The sequence below is a fragment of the Erpetoichthys calabaricus genome, chromosome 1, assembly GCF_900747795.2.
Source record: "Erpetoichthys calabaricus chromosome 1, fErpCal1.3, whole genome shotgun sequence".
Lineage (NCBI taxonomy): Eukaryota > Metazoa > Chordata > Cladistia > Polypteriformes > Polypteridae > Erpetoichthys > Erpetoichthys calabaricus.
In genome coordinates this window covers 85481653-85504429 of record NC_041394.2, presented here as the reverse complement: position 1 = coordinate 85504429, position 22777 = coordinate 85481653, and the positions used below count along the sequence as shown (strand labels likewise).

Sequence of the window (22777 nt, the reverse complement as noted above, 5' to 3'; positions counted from 1 at the left end):
TTTGGCAATACATTTCTTAAATCCCATGAGTAACTTTTCTTGCAAAAGAAAGTTAATTTCAGCAATGTACTTTCCCCAGCAGTATGCAATTTCAAATGAATGCTTAGAAAATGACTCTAAAATTATACAGTAACATATTGTTCTACTGTAAAATCACATCTTGGTTTGCAATGCACAGATCCATAATTTATTGTCAAGATTAACAGTACAAAGAAATGAAAATAACTTTATTTGAATTCCGAATGTTAACTTCCATACAACCCACATAGACTAAGAAGCATGCTGTTAGGCTATATTGAGTTCACTGCAAGCACAGGGAGTCTGGGATAGGATGTAATAGTTCTGGCAAAGAAAGGCGTATGGAATAGACTGCGAATATCGCAGCAGTGATATGAGAGTGGGTGTATGTTGTGGAAAACAGAAAGCCATGTGCATAAAAACACAGACTGTTACTTTCCCCCTGGCCGCCTCATGTGAATTAACTAGTTTATTGCTTGCCTTTGAGAAGAATGTTTGCTGTTTAATGATGATTTAGTATCTGTCAGCCATCATTACAACCTAGTCCCATAAGCCTCATATTACAGCCACAGATTCAATCCTTACAGGTCCTTTATCAGTCACACAAACATTAGAACAGAGTAGCTATTTTTAAAATGAAGCATTCTCGTCCTTATCCCTATCCAGAAAAATAAAATCATGACCAGTAAAATTAAACAATAAAAAGATGTACAGTAAAAAGAGTACCAAATTCAAAAGCTGATTCTATGACAGAGATAAAAAATATCTGTTATAATCTAAAGATTACAACACTTTTAAAAAGTATTTTTCAAACACAATTAAAACAAGCATAAATCTAGTAATTTTTCATTGGCGTTCCCTGCATTCCCTGAGAAAGACTTGTGAAATCGTTTTCCATCGTTCATTCTGTAGTCCCCTAATTCAGGAGCTTCTGAACCTCACTGCTTTCATTCCGACCTGTTTTTGAATCTAAAAGGGAAATTGATTTTTTTGAATAATTTTGTTTTGCCACTTTTCAGAAAGGGAGTTTTATTTTTTTATTTTATTTAATGAAAGATATTAGTGATCAAGGGTTGAACGTGATTAATAAACCGAAAAAGCAATAGCAGAACAGGTAACTTATTCTCATTTGCATCTAAGTGTGCTCAAAATCAAATGATTTTGTTAAATATACTTAACAAAACAGATCAAAATTATAATTTGGATTAAAGGAACAATCTGTTCCAGTGTACAAAATTGCATTCAATACTGCTTAGCAAAGTAGTAAAGTAGACATTTTATCTGTGTAATAAAACAAAATGTGCAGATCTATTAAGATTTAATCAGCTATCATGTGTAAAATGTAGCTTTTTGTCTAAATGTGTAGTTGATCCATAATATTAGGGGTGAATGGTGTAAATTAGTTTCCTTCCCGTTGTGGCACACAGCTGGGGGTGGTACCCAGCCGGGACGCCCAAGAGGATCGGAGGAGGGCTCATGCCTCCTCCAGACCACGAGGGGGCGACCACCCTGGTTGCTGTGGGGACCACGGGTACAGAGCTTTGAAGCTCAACCCTGTAGGGGCCCATGGTCACCGCCAGGGGGTGCCCCAATGCCTGGAGAGCCCTGGACCTCAGCACTTCTGCCACACCAGGAAGTGCTGGGGGGAAGAGGAGCAGGGACACCCGGAGTGCTTCCAGCACTTCCGCCACACTGGGGCGTGTTGCTGGAAGATTGCCGGAGCACACCTGGAGCACATCCAGGGGACTATAAAAGGGGCCGCCTCCCTTCATTCAGGGCTGGAGTCGGGTGGAAGAAGACGAGGTCTGGGAGAGGAAAGAGGCAGCCTTAAGAGAGGAAAGGCAGTGTGTGTTGGCCTGGACTTGTGGGGTGATTGGTGCTGTGGCACTGGGTTGTGCACTTTAATATTTGTAAATAATTGTAAATAAACGTGTGTGGGGACTTTAAAACGATGTCCATCTGTCTGTGTCCGGGCTGCTTCCCACACCGTATGTGAAAATAAAAATGGACAAATCTTGAAACCAAATTTTATTTTATTTGTTTTTACTTAATGGTCAGTTTGTTTTATTGTGTGTTTTTTTTTTTTTTTTAATTTCCTCCAATACAGTTATAACAAGCCTAGTGAAACACTGTACAAAAACAAAACTTAATGTGTGGTACCCAGAGATAGCCAGAAGATCAGTGGGCCACATAATTGTAATAGAAGATGAGAAAAATGTACACGTATGCAATCTTTTTTGTTTCCTTTCCTAAAGACTGACTGGCTTGCTGCCGTCCATTCTGAAGACTAATGTCTTACATCATTGTATCATGTGTATAGAGCATGACATGGATTAAATTTAAATAGCCTGTCAGTAGACAGCTTTCAGTATTTATGGCCATGTTGCTTTTTAGGATAAAACAATTATTTTTCATTGTCTAATTAAAAAAAATATTTTCACTCCTCTATAAAAGATTTTTAGAAGTAACAGACAGACGTTAGTCAGTATATTGCTGCAGATTCACCTTCTCTAGCAGGACAAATACTGAGATTCAATGCAGTTCAGCAGCAGCACTGAAATCTCAGTCCACTGTTATCTCATTATTGATGATGAAGACAAAAATGATTGCAAAAATATTGTTATGCTCAAAAATGAGCATATCATTGTTTTACAAACTTGACCTAATTTCCAGTCTATAGTCTATCAAGTCCTAGCCTTGAATGACTGCATTGGTAGTAGGAATTGACAGTATTCTAATTATAATATTTCCTTATAATTATTATAATTTAAAATGAACTAGTGTGTACAAAGCAATTTATTTAGACATTTTGCTTCTTCTTTTTGTTATAATCCCATTCCATAAAAAAAATGTTGAACCCTTTATTTATTTTTTTGAAAATCAAAACAATTTTCTTATGTACAGGTTGAGGATAGCAATCTCTCAATCCTTCAAATTTTTCTCCTTTTAAGTTTGTGTTAAATATCTTATTGAAAGAGGTACTTAATAATGATCACACACAAGGTATACATTGTTACTGTTTACAGCATAATTATTTGTGCATTCTGTGTAGCAAAACTTATCCTTTTTCTTTAAAATATTTTTTGTATTTTAATAGCTTGTCGTTTGAGTATTTATTTATTTTTGTTTTGCTATAACAGTAACGTATGAGTTATTGATGCTCCTGCCTGCATTGTATGTTTGAGTCTCCTGGAAGCGGCCATGTTGCTTACTGTTGCTATGCCTGTTACTGGTCATGTGACCAGGGGGTCATGTTGCATGTCCTCAGTCAATCCTTATTTAAAGAGTGTGGGACAGTAGGCCATACATCCTAGCCTTTAGATAATTACAAAAAGTCTTCATTTGTGTCCTTCTAAAAACTTGTTTTGGTTAGTGAATTACATTTAGTTACTTCTGGCTTTATGACCTTTGCTGTACATTTTTTGATTAAATAATCTTGTCCAACATTTTGGTTTTGATGTTTGTTAGTTTTTCCTTTTGGAAGTAACCCTTTGCCTGTCCTTCTGATACTGATTCTGTCTCCTTCCCTTGTTCTATTTGATCTCCTGGCCCCTTTCTTTTCATTTTTCCTTTTATTGTGCATACATAATTTGCCTCGAAGTGTGCACAACACATTAACAAGAAAATGAAATACATGTGAAAGTAAAATAAACTCCTGTGTACTAAAATCCATGAAAGCAATTATCATGATTTCAAAGAGAACATATAGCTTCACTAATATTATATTAAATAATATTATTTTCTCAAATCTTATTAATGCATTTCAAGGGTGAAGGAAGCCAGGGCCTTTGCCCCTTTTATTTATAATTAATTAGAGCAAACCACTTTCTTAAAAAATAAGAATGGTAAGGGTTGACATCAAATTAAAGACAATTTTGACATTTAAGGGTAAGACTGGACACCATTGGCCTGCTCCACAATCAGCAGATGTTTACTCTGTAAAACAGAATTACCTTCTTAGATGTTGGCTTTAATACCAAAATTTTTTTCATCATTGACTGCAAGTTCACAATGCTCAATCTAAAAAGAAATTATTGTGAACATTACTTAAGAGAATGAGACACCCAACAATCCTAAATTGGAATAAGCAGCACAGAAAATGGATGACTTGTTGGGTTACAAGGTAGCTCAAGCAATATTACTTTCTATTGACTAAAGATATTTTAGATTTTTAGTTTGAGTTTTGTTAACCTTACATTACAAGTTGGATTTATTATGGATTATTGGATTTAAATTGTGCCTTCTGGAAAATTTGATTAAAAACATATACTATATTGAATATATATTTCTCATGTTATACAGTATACAGCATGAATGGTGTCTATTGAATATTTCACAAGAATAAAAAATAATCTAGCAATACTAAATGTGATGTTATTTTGATTTCTTTGCAGGAAAGGAAGAATCAGTAGCGACCTTTAAAGGGAACGAGTATTTCTGCTATGATCTATCCCACAACCCCATTCAGAGCAGTACAGATGAGATCACCTTGTCATTTCGTACGCTACAGCGGAATGGCCTCATGCTGCACACTGGCAAGTCTGCTGATTATGTCAACTTATCACTGAAGAGTGGGGCTGTCTGGCTGGTCATCAACCTGGGATCTGGAGCTTTCGAGGCATTAGTGGAGCCCGTCAATGGCAAGTTCAACGACAACAACTGGCATGATGTCAGCGTGACGAGAAACCTGCGCCAGGTAATCTCTCAACTCATCTCTAACAAACTGCTTCTTTCCTTGATGCTTGGTTCAATAATGTTTGAGGTCCCTTTTGGTTATCATTTTGACCCTAACAAATGCCTATACTGATCTCATAGTGAGCATAATGTTAGGTGGTATCTTTTACCAGTTGCCTAACTTAAGATGAACATACCCAGCCAACAACATGATTATGAGATAATTATTGTTAGCCCTTGATTTATATGAAGTCTCTCCTTAATGTTCAAAAAGTACATTTTTTGAATAAAACTGTGATTTTTATATGCAATAATCACTTACAATAATCATTTTATATGCAGTCTCTTACTCCCACAGACTTTATTAAATACATACTAACAAAATTAAATTCATACATAAGGCAATATATATTTCTGTAAACATTATTCTATTTACATAACTATTATAATCCTAATATCCATTATTATATACTATAATACATTATTGCTGTTGATTATTCCATGAAGAAGTTGATATTAGCTTTTCACATATTTCATGTTCAATGAATTTTCGTGTTACTAGAGCGACAATGCATTTTCATGGTTTTATGAAACAGTGTTAGGGATTAATTCTCACATCCCACAATTAAAAAAAAATCTTTCCTCCTGTTTACAGTATGTAAATTTATAATTAAGTGGGCCATAATCCAGTTTTGTATCTTTAGAGAAAGATGTTTGGACTATAAGAAAGTTCACTTTTAATGCACTTAGGCCATATCCTGTGTCCTCGAGGTATAAATTATTTGAAATCAAATCCAGTCACAAACAGAGACACAGTGGAGAAAACCTTCTAATGTTGGACATGTTATATCTCAGTCACAGTAAAAATTGTGGCTGACCCCACTGCCCTTGTCCAAAGGTAATTCTTTAGCTCAATCAAATGACCATTTTGCTGTCATTCCCGCTATGAGATCACTATGGACATTCAATATACTTGCAGTTTGGTGTCTGCAAAGAAATGCAATAGACACATTGGATGTGGTTACTAGTCTGGGGAGTGTGAAAGCACACACATACACAAACACAGGCCTGGGGGAGGATCCAACTCAGACAGAGATAAACAGGGCGCTAATGTATAACTGTGTATGTGGAAGCCTATATATTCATAAACACTTGAGGTCATTCAATTCAAACATAGCATTTATTTGCTGCACTCTCTTAGGATGCTGAGATCTGTCTTTTAGGGACGAAATGTATGTGTGAGGCTCATCTTTACTTTTTAGTTGTGTAGGCTGCGTTCCTATGCTACTGGTGAGTGTGTAAACTGTTATTGTGTGCTGTCACATTATCCACCTCCTAATTTAATCTGAGTGCCGAAAAGGGCCATTAAAATGCCCCTTCCCCAGATGCAGTGAAAGCTGTGCATTTCTGTAAGTACGATAAAGCAGAGTCCTTGCTGCATGGATGTGATGCTTTACTGACCTCTGCTGTTCCACTTTTGCTAGCATTGCTAGCATTCAAAGAAGTGGCAACTGTATTAGTGCTATTCTGAAGCTTGCTGGAAAAATATTTGATTATCAGCTTCTCATTTGCATTAAGAAACAAAAAGGTATAAAAAAGTCACTTTATTAAGTACTAATTAGCTAAACAGTGCAAACCATGCTACCAGCTATTATGAAGGGGTTCTCAGTGACAGTTCAAATATATTTCTTCCTTTCATTACTGTATGCTAGGCTGCAAAAATGATTAAACGTTATGCTTTAACTACTTCTCTTATTGTACAGAAATGAAAGATTGCTGGCATCTGCCAGGTATTTTTGTACTGATCCTTGCATTTCAGTGGGTTTGTGTTATAAAGATATTCAAAGCTAAAAGTATTCTAAATATTAAAAGAGAGAGAGGTATAAAACGTGTGATATGAAAAGCAGATGATAGATAGATAGATAGATAGATAGATAGATAGATAGATAGATAGATAGATAGATAGATAGATAGATAGATAGATAGATTACTTTAAAAGTGACAGACAAATAAATAACCTGTATAAAATAAATAACAAATAAATTTCCTTCCATCTGTTATATGTAGCCTGGCTGGTTCTGGGACAATATGACTTGTGCTTCCCAGAAAACGTATGAATACATACTATAGAGAGCTGTGGGGATAAAAGGTGTGCACAATGCATGTATAAATTTCCTGAGTACATTTTCACTTTCAAGTACCAGGCATTCTGCACTGACCAAGTAATTCTATCTTATGAGGAAAATTACCATGAGGTGTATTTATAAATCAATTCACTTTGGCCACTGATACACTATGCAGTATATAGCACAGTACTATCTGCAATGTGTATATGTATATGCAAATGTATGTATATCTTTGGAAGTATGTTTAAAATTTATAAATAGTGTATAGAGGCTGGACACTGGTTGATGTAAAAAAAAAATCTCAAATAAACTAAGGGAAGTAAACAGGCATTGTAATAATGGAACGGGGCCTCCAGCTAAGGCTGAGAGGTAGACAGCTCCATCTTGTGTCTGCTTTAATGAGTGGTCATGGAAAACAAAATCTACAAAGGAGGTTATGAATTAAAAATTCTACAGCCACAAGTTAATTTAGATTCTTTTAAAGGTAATGTATTCTACGCTATTTTAACAAGTAAGAAATTCATCTGCCTTGTACTCTGTCTTCTGAAAGTCCTGATTAAATGTCCCAAATGTCCTTTATTGTAAATATGAAAATCTGTCTCTCCATACTTTGATGGTGAACAAAACTAGTGCAGATCATGATTTATCATTTTGGGTTCTTACCAAGTTAGCCAGAGATGATTGCACATTTTGTTGTTCTAAAAAGTAGATCAGAACAGTTGGTAAAGTTCAGTTTGTTGGAGTTACAGTTTCTTCATCTTTAAGGTAGCAAGAGAAACGTATGCAAAGAGAATGTTTCAGATGTCTGGAAGAAAAGGATAATCCAGGCTAATACTTTCATGTCCTTTTAATTTGAAAATGAAAAGATGCAGCCCTTTAAAACCCTGCCTGCCAGGGACACTCAGGTTGTAAACTCAGCCTGCTTCTCAGCTGTGCACAAGCACATGCTTTTTTTTCTTCATTATCATCTACAGTAGCTGTTATCATTATCTTATCATCTTGATCCACCTTTCTAATTTTTTGTCTGATCTGCTTAATTCTAGGTTTAAGCACGTTTACCTTTAGAAATTGTAACACATTTTTCTGTCATGCTTAACCAGTATGAGTCATTGGTAACGCAGAGAATAGAATCAAAATGCAAATGTGCTAAAAGAAAAAAAAAAATCAAGTTTATAAACATAAATGTTTTTCCTTTTAACAATTGGAGGAGCAGTCATTCACTAGTAGCAGTAATCAGCTGCAATTAGAATGAAGATAGACCCATGATGAAAAATAACATTATGCAAAATTGCTCATGTTGTGTATTTGTTTTTAGGCTTTCGAGTGAAGGCAATAGAAAATTGCCTCTTAGCTAATGTGTACATTGATCATCGGGCCTTGCTGATCTTGCTGTCTGGATTGTGCATGGTTATGGTTAATGTTGCATCTCTGGTGTCTGCTGGAATGCTCAGTGTATTATACTAAGTCATGCTGCATACCTTTTCTCAACCCTCACATGGACATACTGGAATCAGGACCTGGGCCGGCCTAGCCATAAACCCCATAAGTCAAAAAATGGCAATAAGTATATCTGAATGACAATTACTGTATGCTTTCAATTGAATCACTTTGAAGACCATATTGTAACACCACCTAAAATAAAGTTTAAGTCCTCAGTAGACCCATGCCCCTTGCTGAATACTAATAATAATATCCAGTAGTGTTCAGGTCAGGAAAAAAAAAACATTGTGCTGGCGCACATCTAACAAAAAGGCAAGCCATCAGAATTTCTCCCAAGACTCCCGAAGGCCAGTCTGACAGACAGGAATGCATTACTATCATATATTTACATCATATATTTACTTGCATTGAAGTTTACGGTCTTGTGATTGTATGAGTCTCTCATACAAATGCTATCAGTGGGGCACAAATTCACGATGGTGGCTTGTGCTCTCCACATATGTATTAAATAAATAAATAGCACATGGATGAACTGCCGATCCTCTCATGATTATTGCCCGACAACAGTCCCATTTTTAGTGTTGTCTATGAGTGTATTATCAGAATAATGAGCAGCCAAAAATTGACCCATTAGCCAAAGATGTCAAAGGTACTATACATTCCTATACTCTGTATATGTTATGATCAATAAATAATCAATGCAAATGACCATTATTCATGAAATCTTTATCAAAACATCACAGCCTGGGTCAATATAGGAACAGACAAACATAAATATCAAATCACTCCGATGCCAAATGACTAATAAATCACAAGAAAGAAGAGATGCCGGCCTGACATTTGTGCTCTGAGTGCACATGTACTTGGTTTGATGAAGTGTTTGACATGAATGTTCATCTTTTGTGCTTATCTCTATTCTCAGTGATTTATTAGTGTCAATTGCTTTAAACCTAATATGATATATAATTATCCATTATCCATATGTTTGTAGGTACCAGAAATATTACAAGGTTCATTCTTCATTTGTGTATTTTAGAACAAAAATGTGAAGTGATGTACAGTGTGGTAGATGTGCAGAAGCAGCACATTTACATAGTCTGATCCCGTTCCAGAAGTCACCAGGCCCGCTGGCCCCTGACATGATAAGGCTTGTCTGTTGCTTTGCAACAAATACTTAAGCTGTCAACTGAAAAAAAGTCATGAATAGCTGGAACTCTGGAAAGCTAGCTTGGCTGTTACACTTTCTTAATTACCAGCCTTTTTCTCGTTGCCCCCTTAGTCTCCTTGTGCTGAACAGCTGCAATTACTACTCTCCAAAAGAAAGCTAAGCTGAAGAGCAGAAACATTGCCCAATCAATATTCTCCTCTGCTTGCTGCTCCTTCCTCCTGTAATTAGTCACCTAGCAACCATGTTCTTCTTCAGGCTTCTATCCCAGTGAAGAAATAAAGACCAGAAACCTCTGTTAACCCTTCCCTGTGGTTAAGGCCCTACTGGGCAAATGCTGCTCACACTTACAGTTTTGGTGTCCTCTAGAAATCTTCAAGAACAATACTTTCAAATGGTGAGATCTGTTCCTTGATCATCTTAATATTCATTTTTAGCAGCCTTGTAATACTCACTCACTTTCTATCCATAGCGTGGTAATGTAAACTACTAATTTACATTTGCTTGAGTGAGTGATTTCAATTAAAACAGGGAGGGAGTAAACTTAAAGCCCTTTTCTGTCAATTTAACATGTACTTTTTTTTTTACTGCCAGACAGTAAAAATTACACTCTCCCTAAATTTGTGATATTGTGAGATAAAAGTGACGTGTAAAGTTGTAAATGAGCAAGGAAAATCAGAGCACAATATACACTCTCACAATTTGTGCTCATCTCTGCCCTCTGCAACAAGCATATGTCAGAGCACATGTAGGCTACTGGCTATGAAATCCACCTCGACGCTACAAGGTCACTCAGTGCAACGCAGAACTGGTCACCATTATCACTTTAACTGTGTCTCATAATCTACTAATTGTAAATTATTAAGATATTTTGAATAAATCATGTTGAATATAATTGTATTTGTAATTCTATTATGTATAATCAAATAGAGGTTAATTTGTAATGAAATTTTAATATTATTACAGTGCTACTTTCTTAAGGAAAATATGGTGACAGAGTAGGTGAGATGCTAGATTACAGAACTTGGAGGTGAGTAGAGTAGGGTAGAGTTATTGCTGCGTCTGAAAGGATTTGCGCTCATAGTCTAAAGACCGTCTCTCAGGTCAGGTGGCATATTCAAATTGGCTTGGAGAAAGTATTGTTCAATGGCCTGCGGAAGATCAACTTACCACCTGAGTTTTGCCCCTCCTATTTTTTATGCATATATCAAAGAACAGTATATGATTACATTTATCAGCAATGGCATTAAGATTAATGGTTTTACAAATTATCATCTATCTAATGCACTATTTTCAACACTAGCTACTCTATTTCAGGGTTGCTGGGGCCAAAATCTATCTTGGTATTGAGAGCAAGGCAGCAGTCAACATCATACAAGGTACCAGTACATATGATACTCATGGTTCAGCCTCACACTTACTCTAATAAGGGCAATTTATTGTAACCAGTTTACACAAATCTTTGTAATGCCACTGAAAAAAATGAGGTCTCCAAGGAAACACCGTGCCAACACTGCACAATCGGCACAGACATAAACAGGCCAGAAATCAAATAACTGGTTGCTAAAATGTGAAGAAACTACTTCCAAACTTCACCACCCACAAGAAAGCTATAAACAGTTACACAGTGTTTATCATGATTTATCATGAAAACATTAGATATAAGCTTAATAGGTTATCACCCTGAGATTCTGCTGTTATAGTATGCGAAATGTATAGAAGGCACTCTGCAAAAGGAATTCCTTTATAATTTGTACTCCTAAACTTTTCAGTAGACTGTTCCTACGCAGTATAAACATTTCATGATAAAACATCAACATTTAATGAAACAGAGCAGGAGGAATGATGTTAATTGAAGAAATACACTGAAGTAACAAGCTTGAGTTGTGGCTTTAAGGGCTTGATATAGTACTGTACATCTATAAAGTCAGCCTTATGCTACACAATTCAAGTTGGACAACATGTCAAGTTTACTAATTTTATTTGTTGAAGATCTTTGCCTCAAATGGTGTCAACTGTACAACGAGGAATAAGGTGACTGATTCCCTCATCACCTTTCACGTTTCCTTACCAAGTAAGTATTTTGGCACTTTAATTAACGTAAATGACAGTAGTTAGCCTAATGAATGAACATGTACTTAGGTATGTTACTTTCAGTCCCAATCTAGGCCCATCTTTTTCTTTATTTTTTTTTAACAAACAAACATATGTACTGGCTGAAAAGTCTACCACTCCTCTCCGTCATTTTCACAGTCAAACACATTCACCTTCTTTGTTTTCTTGTAGCCCCTCTTATAATTCACGGTATGCCGTGCACTTCCATTTGAGTGCTATGTGACTGTTTAGTCTTGCATACACACAACATTGAACTCCTATGACTGGCAACTTGCTACAATACAATCAAACCAGTTTGACTTTGTCATGTTGAGTCACAGAGTGCTATGTCGCCGGGAGTGTCACACTTCAAAATAGCTGGTCATGGGTGTATGTTGTACTTTTCCACAACTCACTGTGACCACAACTGAAAATTGTTGGAAAAGTCATACAGTGTGACATTTTTAGTGACTGTAGCATTGCTACCGTAAGCAAAGCCTTTGTTAAGCTTGCAGTTTATGTAGCCCCTAATCTAAAGTGTTGTCACTGGTCTAAAAAGCCCTTATTAAGGCCAAACAAGTCTTATTAAAGCCATCCTCACCTTGTGAAGATGTTTGTTAAGGTCTTGTTACATACTAGTTTAGACAGCCCCTTTTCTAAAGTGTTGCCGACAGTGCAGTAGACCTGGATCAAAAAAGAAAAAAGCTTTTCTTCCTAAACAGATTACTCCATGTTAGTGTTAATATCTCAGCAGTTTCTTGGTGAGCGTACCTGTCTTTTCTCTTCCCCACTGTATGCGTGTGTGTGTGCGTGTGTGTGCTTCAATGCAGATACAAGTTGGTGAGGTCAAGGTTTAACTGCATTTGCATTCTGCCAGCCGTTGCTCCAGCTGTGAATATAACAGGAATTTACAGTATGCTGAAGTGGTATTTAACACCTTGTGAGGATGCTTTGCTTGAAATGAAATATAATATCATAATAATAAAACTGTGAAGATACACTTCTTTTTCACATTTACTGGGCATGTGAAGCACCAAGTGTAAGTTTAGGAAGCTACCCTGTTCTCATTGACAGCAGTCAAAATTAAACTGTCTTTGGGAATCTAAACTTTTCCATGTGAAGTATCACATTTTTCAGATTTTATTCTTGTCTGTTTTGTTTGTTTTCATATGGTCCTTCCACCTGCCAAGAGATGGTTCCTGTCTTATACCAAATGCTGCTGGGATATGTTGTGACCATTTTCTCAGACCTGCTTATTAAAATAGTCAGTTGTGGGAAGCAAGTGTTTGTCCTAACAGCATGTGGCACAAAGCAGGAATCAAATTCATGAAGAGTCTCAGTCCATCATAACTTCCAATAAAAAGTAACCCACGTGTCCTCTGGACAACATCAATCCAAACATTCACAGATCACTAATATCCAAAATTAAGATCAATGCTCACAAACGAAACGTTCGAAATTCTAAAATGAGCACAAAGCCAGCAAAACATTAAGACTTATTTTTGTCAGACAAATGTTTAGTCGCAGATCCATAGTAAGGGTATCAAGTGTGAATTACAACAGATGCTTTAGGTATGTTGAAAACATCCTGGTTGCCCTGCACTGTGCTCTGATGTCACAGATCACAAATCATTTCACTTTTTACTTCAGTGTGAAGTAGTTTGCTAATGTGTCACGATCAGGCTTTTGTTTTTTTTAGTTTTTATTAGCTGTTCCTTGACCTTTAAAAATATTTGATTATAGCTTTTTGGGTTACTGAAGGGCAGGGAATTCAATGCTTATATTTATTTTGTGTTCGCATGTGTTTTTAATGTTGCTAAAAATGATTCATGCTCTCCTGATAGTTTTGTTGATCATTGCTATACCATTGCTAAGTGAGACGACTGGGAGTGTGTAACACATGATGTCATGGCCATAAATGTTTAAAGGCTATTTTATGGTTTTCATTATTGAATAAAAAAGAAAAAAACTTGCAATCATTTCTTGACATTGGTTTTAAAATTATGCTCTACCTCTAGTGCTTTGTTTGCTCTGGTTATGTGTATTCTTTTCTGGCTTATGACCTTTCACCATGATTCTAGCTACACATTGTGAACTTTGTTTATTTAAAACACTGTCTTTCCCGTTACAATCCCTGGTTTAATTCAGGCCATTCTGTGCCAGTCTCTTTCAAAACTGTCGTTGCACTTTGGAGGCAGTACATGATGCAATTCAATAACTTCCATTTCACTTGTTTTGCTGTCCTGCTATTGCTGACAGCAGTTCTAGAATAATGTACATACAAAATGGAGGACAGGTGTAGCATCTCCTTTATATGTGTATTCTTCACATCCCTACGAATAAAATTAGGAGCTTACGCTAGACACTTCTGGGTGTTTGGTTTTGACTTGAAATGGAAAAATTGAGCAAAAGACAAGATGCACATGAATGATAGGTGGGTAATGATTTGCATTGGGGAGAGGTTGCTGAAGGGAAAAAGGACCAGAGAGCTTTCATACATGAGGCAGTAATTTTAAATGTACTTGTGCAGCTGAATTTTACTAATGAATTATAACTGGATATGCTCCAACACATTTGCTCATTATTGGAAAAGACCCGGCACAGCCTCTCCATCATTTCAGGTCATGCTGAAGCTTTTCAGTGAACTGCCAGCACTTTTAATTTATCTATTCATATACATGAATATTCATGAAAATTAAGTAAAGCAAAACTCATATAAATGACATCTCCTCTACTGGAAAAAAGCCCACACATTTTTGTCAAGCTGCACAATACCTGCAAGGTCTGACTGTGCCATCCCTGTTCCAAATCCTCCCTCCGTTCTTCGTGCTGTACCGCTGAACAATGTCATTAACATGCTGACACAGCATATTGGTGTGGAACTAGAGTTCAAGCAGACACCCACTCAGACATAGGGTGCTAAGCTATCATGCACACAGCTCATGCTAGGTTACATTCAATTAAAAAACTCGGCACATCCTGCTCGGATCATAATGATATACCAACAACATGTTATAGTGCATCCAGGGTAATTACACTGTGAAAAATAACAAAAAGAGCTTTCTGCTATGGTAATATTAGTTCACACATCTTTAAAGCAGCACACCTCTCATCCGTTTGTCAAGTGTTTTATTCCTGTAATTGCAGTGACATTTATATTTTTACCAAGTAGTACTTTGTCACTTTAGATTTCTAAAATCCCAGGTGCAGTGGCTGAGATGTTACAATAAAGCCTAACTAAATGGTAAATATTTAAACGATTTTATTTTTCTCCTAGTGTCTTGTGTAGGTGAGAGACAAAAGGATGTCCCCCCACCACCCCAATTCCATTCTGTAAATGTTTTTCTTGTTTAGTACTTGCAAGTGCCGTCACATCACGCATTTCAAAATTCAGCTAGAACAACAAAGAACAGAATATTTCATTTCTGCCTCATTAGTTCTGGGTTTAAATTTGTAAACTACTGTAAGCGTATGTGTCTGAATGTATACATGTGCAAACCTTTCATCAAGTTGCTTCACTTCTACTGTATTTATCCCACCCCTTGGCCGATTTAGGTTATTTTGCTATTTTCACAGCATGCATTTACCAATTTAAAATATTGATTGAGTCAATATGCCCTAGTTTTAAATATTATCTATGCTTAAATGTTTTAGGTATTGATCGACTCCCAGGGTAGCACAGAAAAAAGAAAACTATAGTAATACAGTGAAAAAAATGATCAGATGAAGTGAGCTCTTGAAAGCCTTTAGGTAGCTGTGTTTGTAAGTGTAACTTTATCAATTTTTGTAATACCTGCTACTAACTCTGAAAAATACAGCAGCAAAATTCCTCACTTTAAACAAATGCATTCAATGAAAAATCATACTGTTTTTACATTATATTATATATGGAATTATACATCCATTATATATACAAATAGTGTAACACAGCAAGATGCAGAAGACAGGACGATATGGAAGAAGATGATCCACTGTGGCAACCCCTAATGGGAGCAGCCGAAAGAAATATAAGAAGATGGGACCCAATGCCAGAGTGGGTAATTGATCCATCAACTAGGATCATTGGTTGGGTCCTGTAGTTTTTCTTCCACATCCTTGAAGATGTGGTGATTACATGAGAAACAATTCCCAACTGGTCCCTGTGAGTGGATTAGCACCCTGACCAGGGCCGTTTCCACCCAGTGCGACCAAGATGAGCTCCAGCTCCTCTATATCCTTGAACTGAATACACTGGATTTGAGGGTGAGATGACTTTATGTAGACTATATACTGCATATAAGCCAGTGCCTTCCTGCAATGTCTGAGCACCATTCGTAACTTTGTAACAAGCAGTGTGCAGAGTGCTGCTTGTCTAATTAGAGTCAACACTTTTTTAGTTGTACTGGACTCCTGACCTTGTTTGTCGAGAAAAGAAAATGAGGCAACAGTTGTAAGCAGGATAATTACCTGCATGCTGCCTGTCTTATGACAGGTTGTAATTATCTTTAAAATACAGTGTAGGTGTTGCTACTGTGGCTGATTTTCGGGTTTTGGCCATAACATATATATAAATGTATATAATTGTATATACTGAATGTATAAATTCATCCAGTATATGAAAGCATTACCTTAAAAATACACTGTATATTACACTGACACAATTAAACATCCTAAACTTCTGACTTTTCGTCATACTTTAGAGTGTCCAACGTTGTTCCATCCATCCATCCATTACCCAGCCCGCTATATCATAACTACATGGTCATGGGGGTCTGCTGCAGCCAATCCCAGCCAACACAGGGCGCAAGGCAAGAAACAAACCCCAGGCAGAGCACCAGCCCACCACAGGCCACACACACACCCACACACCAAGCACACACTAGGGACAATTTAGGATCGCCAATCCACCTAACCTGCATGTCTTTGGACTGTGGGAGGAAACCGGAGCACCCGGAGGAAACCCACGCTGTCACGGGGATAACTACACACAGGGAGGACCCAGGAAGTGAACCCGAGTCTCCTAACTGCGAGGCAGCAGTGCTACCAATGCGCCATCATGCTGCCCTCCAATGTTGTTTGTGGTTCAAAAATAAGGTTAGATGTATAGGCTTACAGTATGCAGGGTATAAATCCATCACTTGTGGTTTTGTATTTTGCACATTGGTATAGAGACTTATTTGAGAATAGACAGTCAGTCTGTTTATTACTAAAATATTTTGATTTTCAGACCCACAGAATCAGACCCACAGAAACAGACCTGCGGTGGGTTGGCACCCTGCCCGGGATTGTTTCCTGCCTTGTGCCCTGTGTTGGCTGGGATTGGCTCCAGCAGACCCCCGTGACCCTGTGTTTGGATTCAGCAGGTTGGAAAATGGATGGATGGATGGACAGAAACAGACCAGTGGGTGTCTACCAACCAACTCCAGTACATGGTTTAGGACAGGAGTACCCAAGTTCAGTCCTGGTGTACCAATGTGGCGGCAGATTTTCATTCCAGCCAGTTTCACAAATAAATGGCTCAGTCTTGCTTCTAAATGATCAAATTGTTCAATTATTCTTTTTCTTCTTTTCTTTTGCATTCAGAATCATGTGCTAGTATATATACACGTAAACAAAATTCAGAAATTTGCATTTTTTGTAATATCTTTAAGTCTTAACTTTCTCTTATGATATTCTTTTAAATTCAGCTTTTCCTATGGAGTGTACTCCCTTACATGTAACCAGATACTGATGATTTGTGATGAGCAGTACAAACACAGGTGCAAATGACACTAAATACTACATGGAAACAGGTACTTCAGTATAGAATTCACTTGTGAGCTAATTGATAAGAAAAGGCTTAATTGACCAGAACAAGAAAAAATAGGAAATTTTCTTAAAAATAATTTTTAAAATTCTTTTCACTGCTTCTTGGAAATTTAGAAATGGGGTTTAGATATTGCAGAAAGACATGCCATCTCACCCTCAAATTGAGTGTATCCAGTTCAAGGATATAAAGGGGCTGGAACTTATCCTGGTCGCACTGGAAACAGTCCTGAGCAGGGTGCTAATCCATCACTGGCTCACTCACAGGGGACAACTGAAAATTGTAAAATCTTAAAAAGCAAGAAAAAGAATAATTTTTTTCACACACAAATGCTTGCTACATTCTCCTAAAAATTTAGCAAACCCATTTTGTAATTTCTGGATTGACAGAAAAAAAGTTAGAAAATGGGAAATAACAGCTTTTTTAATAAAGGTAGTAGTCCAGCTAAAAGCAATAGTTGATGGGGATGAACATCTGCTGTTAAGGTAGTCTAAAGGTCTGGAGTTGAGGACCACTTAGTTAAGCTTTTTATTACTAATTAGCACACACATGAATATAACACCGAAGCAGAGGCTCTGCTTTAACATTCAGTGTCATTTGCTCCTGTGCCTTTACTACTCATCACTGATTGTCAGTATTTGGATACAAGCTAGGCGTGAAATAAGGTGAATTGAAATAAACTGGTTAAAGATAGTTAGGTGTTCAAAAATACACTTATGAATTTCTTCTAAATGCAAATATGACATTAGAGCACTTATCCGAATGCAAAGTAAGAAGAGAAAAATGGGTAACTAATCAGATTGATTAAACATAAGAGTGACCCACTAATTTGTGAAACTGTTTGTGGTGAAAGTCTGTAGTCTGGGTGGACTGAACTTGGGGACCCCTGGTTTAGGAGGTTCAGTATCAGCAATTTAATAACTGATAAAATCACTCAGTTTCCTCAAGAGAAATAAAGTACACAAGATAGCACTGTAATGCTGATGATTTCTCTTATAGTGCGATACATAAAATGCACATTTAGGGACTAACCCTAAACATAACTATTTTTGAAGTGTAACAAATTTAAGAAAATAACAATAATGTGACAATAAAAGTTGTGGACTACAGTATAGTGGTTTTTGCAGGAACTTTAATTAAAATGCATAATATAATGGATTTTAACCTTGTCTGTGACTTACTGTATGATCATGAGCTTACACTGCTAGTATCATGACAGTAATATGACGCTATATAAAAGTGTATACAAGTGTAACAGTGTAACACTGGATTTTTACATTAGGCTTATAGTGCAATATAGAATAAAATATAATTTAATGGACTAATCCTAGTTAATGCATGATATTGCATATTGAAGATTTCTGAAAAATGTCTATTAAAATGGAACTTGCATTCATTGTATCACCAAATACCAAACTTCTTGAAGAAGTAGGCTCTGTGGAAACCCACTTGCCCAATCCTGAGGTTGGAGATTTGTCCCATTAAACTTGGCAATACTGCAATAACTTTGATCAATGGGCAAATAAATAAATAAATAAATAAATAAATAAGTAACATGGTGGTAATGGGCAAAATTCAAATTTTCTAAAACTTCATGCAAAATGGGCTGCTGACATAATAATAATGATATGGTATTGTTAGGTTTCTAAGTCACTTCCCTTCTATGCACTGGTACAGGGTTTTCTTTTTTTTTCTATGTGAGTCTCAGACTTTAACAAAATTGATTGCAAAGTTGTCATTGATATTAAAATAAAATACATACATTTAGTAAGCGATTATAACAAATAACTTTCCCATATCTATACTCAGGGCCAGATTTAGGCATAAAATAAAGAAGCTACAGCTTAGGGTCTTACTGTCTGAAGACACCTCTGAAAATTTCCAAATTTTTTTTTTCACGTGTTACAATTTTAGTTCTAATTCAGCATCTTCTCTCCTATCAGCACACATGTTTAGTGGCATTCTTCCCAAGTTCAATTGCTACAATGCCTCACTCTCTGTTAACACTTACTAAACATGGCTTCTTGAACTTCTCATAGCTTAAGGCCTCATCATGTCAAAATTTGGCACAAGTGTTTGTTGGTTCCTTTTAAGAAAATAAACAAAGTACACCATTACACCAAATCATATAGTTTGTCCCTAAACACCTTGTAGGGAAATTTTTGTCTATTTGTTAAAAAGCCATGATTTAGTAGAATAGATAGCTGCAACTTTATATATACACTATAGCATGCAAGAATGGTGAAGAAATGTAGTTGGTCAACCAAACAGAATGGCCAACATGCATGACCTAAGTAACTTTTTGTACTGCACTATGATAGTTGGTGTTAAATGTGGTATTTCCAGCATCTCAGAATCAGTGTCCCTCCTGGCATTTTCATACAGTGGAGATTATGAAGAAACAAAATGAATCCAGTGAGCAACAGTTCTGGACTCATTCAAGCTAAGAGAAAGGCACACATACTCATATAACAGTTGTTTACAATGATGGTGTGTAGCACCTTGAAACAGAATAATATGCTTGGTCCAACTCAGGAAGACGACGCTTTAATAGGCATATGCTCACCAAAACTAGGCCATTCAAGACTGGATAAATGTCATCCGAAATGAAGAACCTTGATTTCTACTGTAACATATAGAAATCAGAGGAAGAATTTAGTGTAATCACTATGAATCTATGGATTTATCTTGCCTTGCATGAATGGTACTAATTGGTGGTGGTTGTTTAATAATATATTGTGGAATATGACCCGGACACAGACAGGCAGACACATTTGTATTACCCCACACACGTTTATTCAAGGCTTCCATTATACAAATTCACTACTCACAACCCCAATACCCCTCAGTCCAGGCCAACACAATGCCTTCTCTCTCTTTTCTTCAGACCGCCTCCTTCTCTCCTCCAGAGACCTCATCCACTCTTCCACCCAACTCAAGTCCTCTCTGAAGGGAGGCGGCCCCTTTAAATAAGCACCCGGATGTGCTCCAGGTGTGTTCCTGGCAATCTCCCACCAACACGCCCCAGATTGGTGGAAGTGCCGGCTGTCTCCCCGGAAGCACTCCAGGTGTCCCTGTTCCTCTTCCCCCCAGCACTTCCTGGTGTGACGGAAGTGCTGAGGTCCAGGGTCCTCCAGGTATTGGGGTCCCCCTGGCGGTGACCACGGGCCCCTACAGGGTCGAGCTTCCCAGCTCTGTACCCGTGGCCCCCAGGGCGGTCGCTCTCTCGAGGTCTGGAGGAGGCACAAGCTGGGTACCACCCCCATCGGGGCACCACAATGTTTAATTGTCACACATTAGGCTTTTTAAAACACAGTGTACCTGTGTGAGCAGTCTAGTAATGGACTACTGCCCCAGTAAGGATTGTTTTACTGGCTCACACATGTTGCTGCTGCAACAGGATTTGGCCTTTTCACATCTTAAATCTGAATGACAAGGTTTGAGAATGTTATTTTTTATACAGTTTATAAAGGAGAAAGAGGGCGTTACTTATAATGAGCTGAGACATTTAACTCAGAAAAAATCTTGCATGCTTTTTATATAAAAGTTTCCAGCACATGCCCATCTTCAAATTTGTGTGACTTGCTCACTACAAACTCTCAACAATTCATTTGGTTTTGATGGTAATTATGTGAATTCTCTTACACTGTGTCTATTCCTGTCCAGAGAAAGGCTGAGACAATATCTACAAATATGGAAATATAACAATACATTTTCACTATGTTAACATTAAATAACATCCCAAGTTTATCATATCCTCATAGTCATTTGGAAAAAAAACAAACAGAATGTCGAGCAGTTCTTCAGCATCCAAATATAACTCACCCCTGACCTCACCTTGAATTTCAAAGGTCTTTTTTTTCCTATGTTAAAAATTATCACTACCAGCTGTGTGTTTTCCATGGTTGACTACATTCTGTGTAAATATAACAGAAACGTGATAATAGCACTCATTTTTCCATCTCTCAGAGAGAGAGAGAGAGAGAGAGAGAGAGGTGGGAAACACTACTCATCAGTACAGCAAAGATTTAAGTATAGTAAACACTGATAGGTGGGGGCGAAGAGAATGAAAAAAATAAAGAAACCATCACTGCCGAGAAGAGAAAATCCAGTCTCTGAGCATAAAGCAAACCTTGCCAACGAGGACACATTGAAAGATGCTTCCCTGATAAATGAAGACAGATGTGCTCTTTTTTTCTGGCATGTAATACAAATTCCTGTAAATGTGAGCTTTATGGCTGCACTACACAGACACTCTGAACAGCCTATACGTCTGCCACCGACCTTGAGAGGTCAGAGTAGAAAATGCATTTTTCTACTCTGACCAAGGGGCTGAAGGATTTCTTTGTGTCTCATATCTAGCAGCAGTCCGAAATTATAAATCAAGTCATTCTTTATTGGCTAGAAGGGTGCTGCTGTAGGAGTGCAGAACAATAGATTTATTCAGAAAGACTTTCTGTAATGGTACGGGGAACCCAATTCTACAAAAAATATGCATCGGGTTCAAAGGAAATCCTCTTTGTCACAAAAATTAGAGTTGATTGACAAATACTGATACATTTTCAATCTGTGAATTCAAAACTTTACTTTTTCTTTTGTTCATTCTTGATTATACTGTACTTACCAAACAATGAAAGCTGACCATAACTGAACCTAATGTGTATTTTCATCTATTAAATCAATCAGTTTCAATTTAAGACATGGCCACGCCAGTTTACACATTCTGCAGTGGTGCCAGAGCCTATTGGTGCAGAGAATAAGAAGAGCTCATCTTGGATGAGCCATCAGTATAAAAACATATGTAGGGAGAATATGCCACCTTTAGACTCATTCAGATGTACAGTACCACCCTTTGTTTGAAAGAAAGGACTACAATGAAAAGTGAAATTGAAACTGATCTTACTGGGAGTCCTCTCTGACACGTGGCAATAGCACAGTTAATTCTGTCTGCCTTCTGTATTGGAGATGGGTGATATTAAAGATTTATGACATTCTGCAGCAAAAGGTCACAGTCAAACTGGCATTTTTATTGAACCATTTGACTCTACCTTTCATTATGTCTGCAGATAATAATCAATAATATTGTTACTAAAGTTTGTGTTTATTGTGCACAATGCTGTCTCCATTGTCCATTGCTGTTTCTCTTTAGTTTCACTCACACCTCACAATAAGGTCTTTCTGCCCTGTAAAGTTGTGCATCAAATGGAAACCCACACTCTTTGTGCTGCAGCTGTATTTTGATGTCTTATGGGCCCTATAAAAATAGACAGCAAAACATGTTTCTTACCTAGTCTGTTATTCTAATCAGTTTACTTTCACTCTGATGTGAAAAAGAGTACTTTTTATAAGCACAATAATCATTTCCAGTGACAGGGAGGCAGGTTACTTTGAGCTCATTTAATTAATGGGTTCAATAAGCAGAGCTGGTGTGAGTAAGCTTCTGGAACTTGTTCTGCCCAATGTGCGGTGTTGTAA

General features: G+C 37.2%; 1 protein-coding gene across 3 annotated transcripts in view; it reads left to right on the top strand.

Annotated features, from left to right (window-relative positions):
* Positions 1–22777, top strand: part of LOC114652793 (neurexin-2-like) — a 1491103-nt gene that overhangs the window by 433410 nt on the left and 1034916 nt on the right. The window contains exon 3 of one of the 3 annotated variants that reach the window (XM_051920100.1): positions 4413–4714. The exons of the other annotated variants lie outside the window; for them this stretch is intronic. Coding sequence (XP_051776060.1) covers positions 4541–4714 — 174 coding nt within the window. The 5' untranslated portion in view covers positions 4413–4540. The remainder of the gene's footprint in view (positions 1–4412; positions 4715–22777) is intronic. 3 annotated transcript variants of the gene reach the window in all.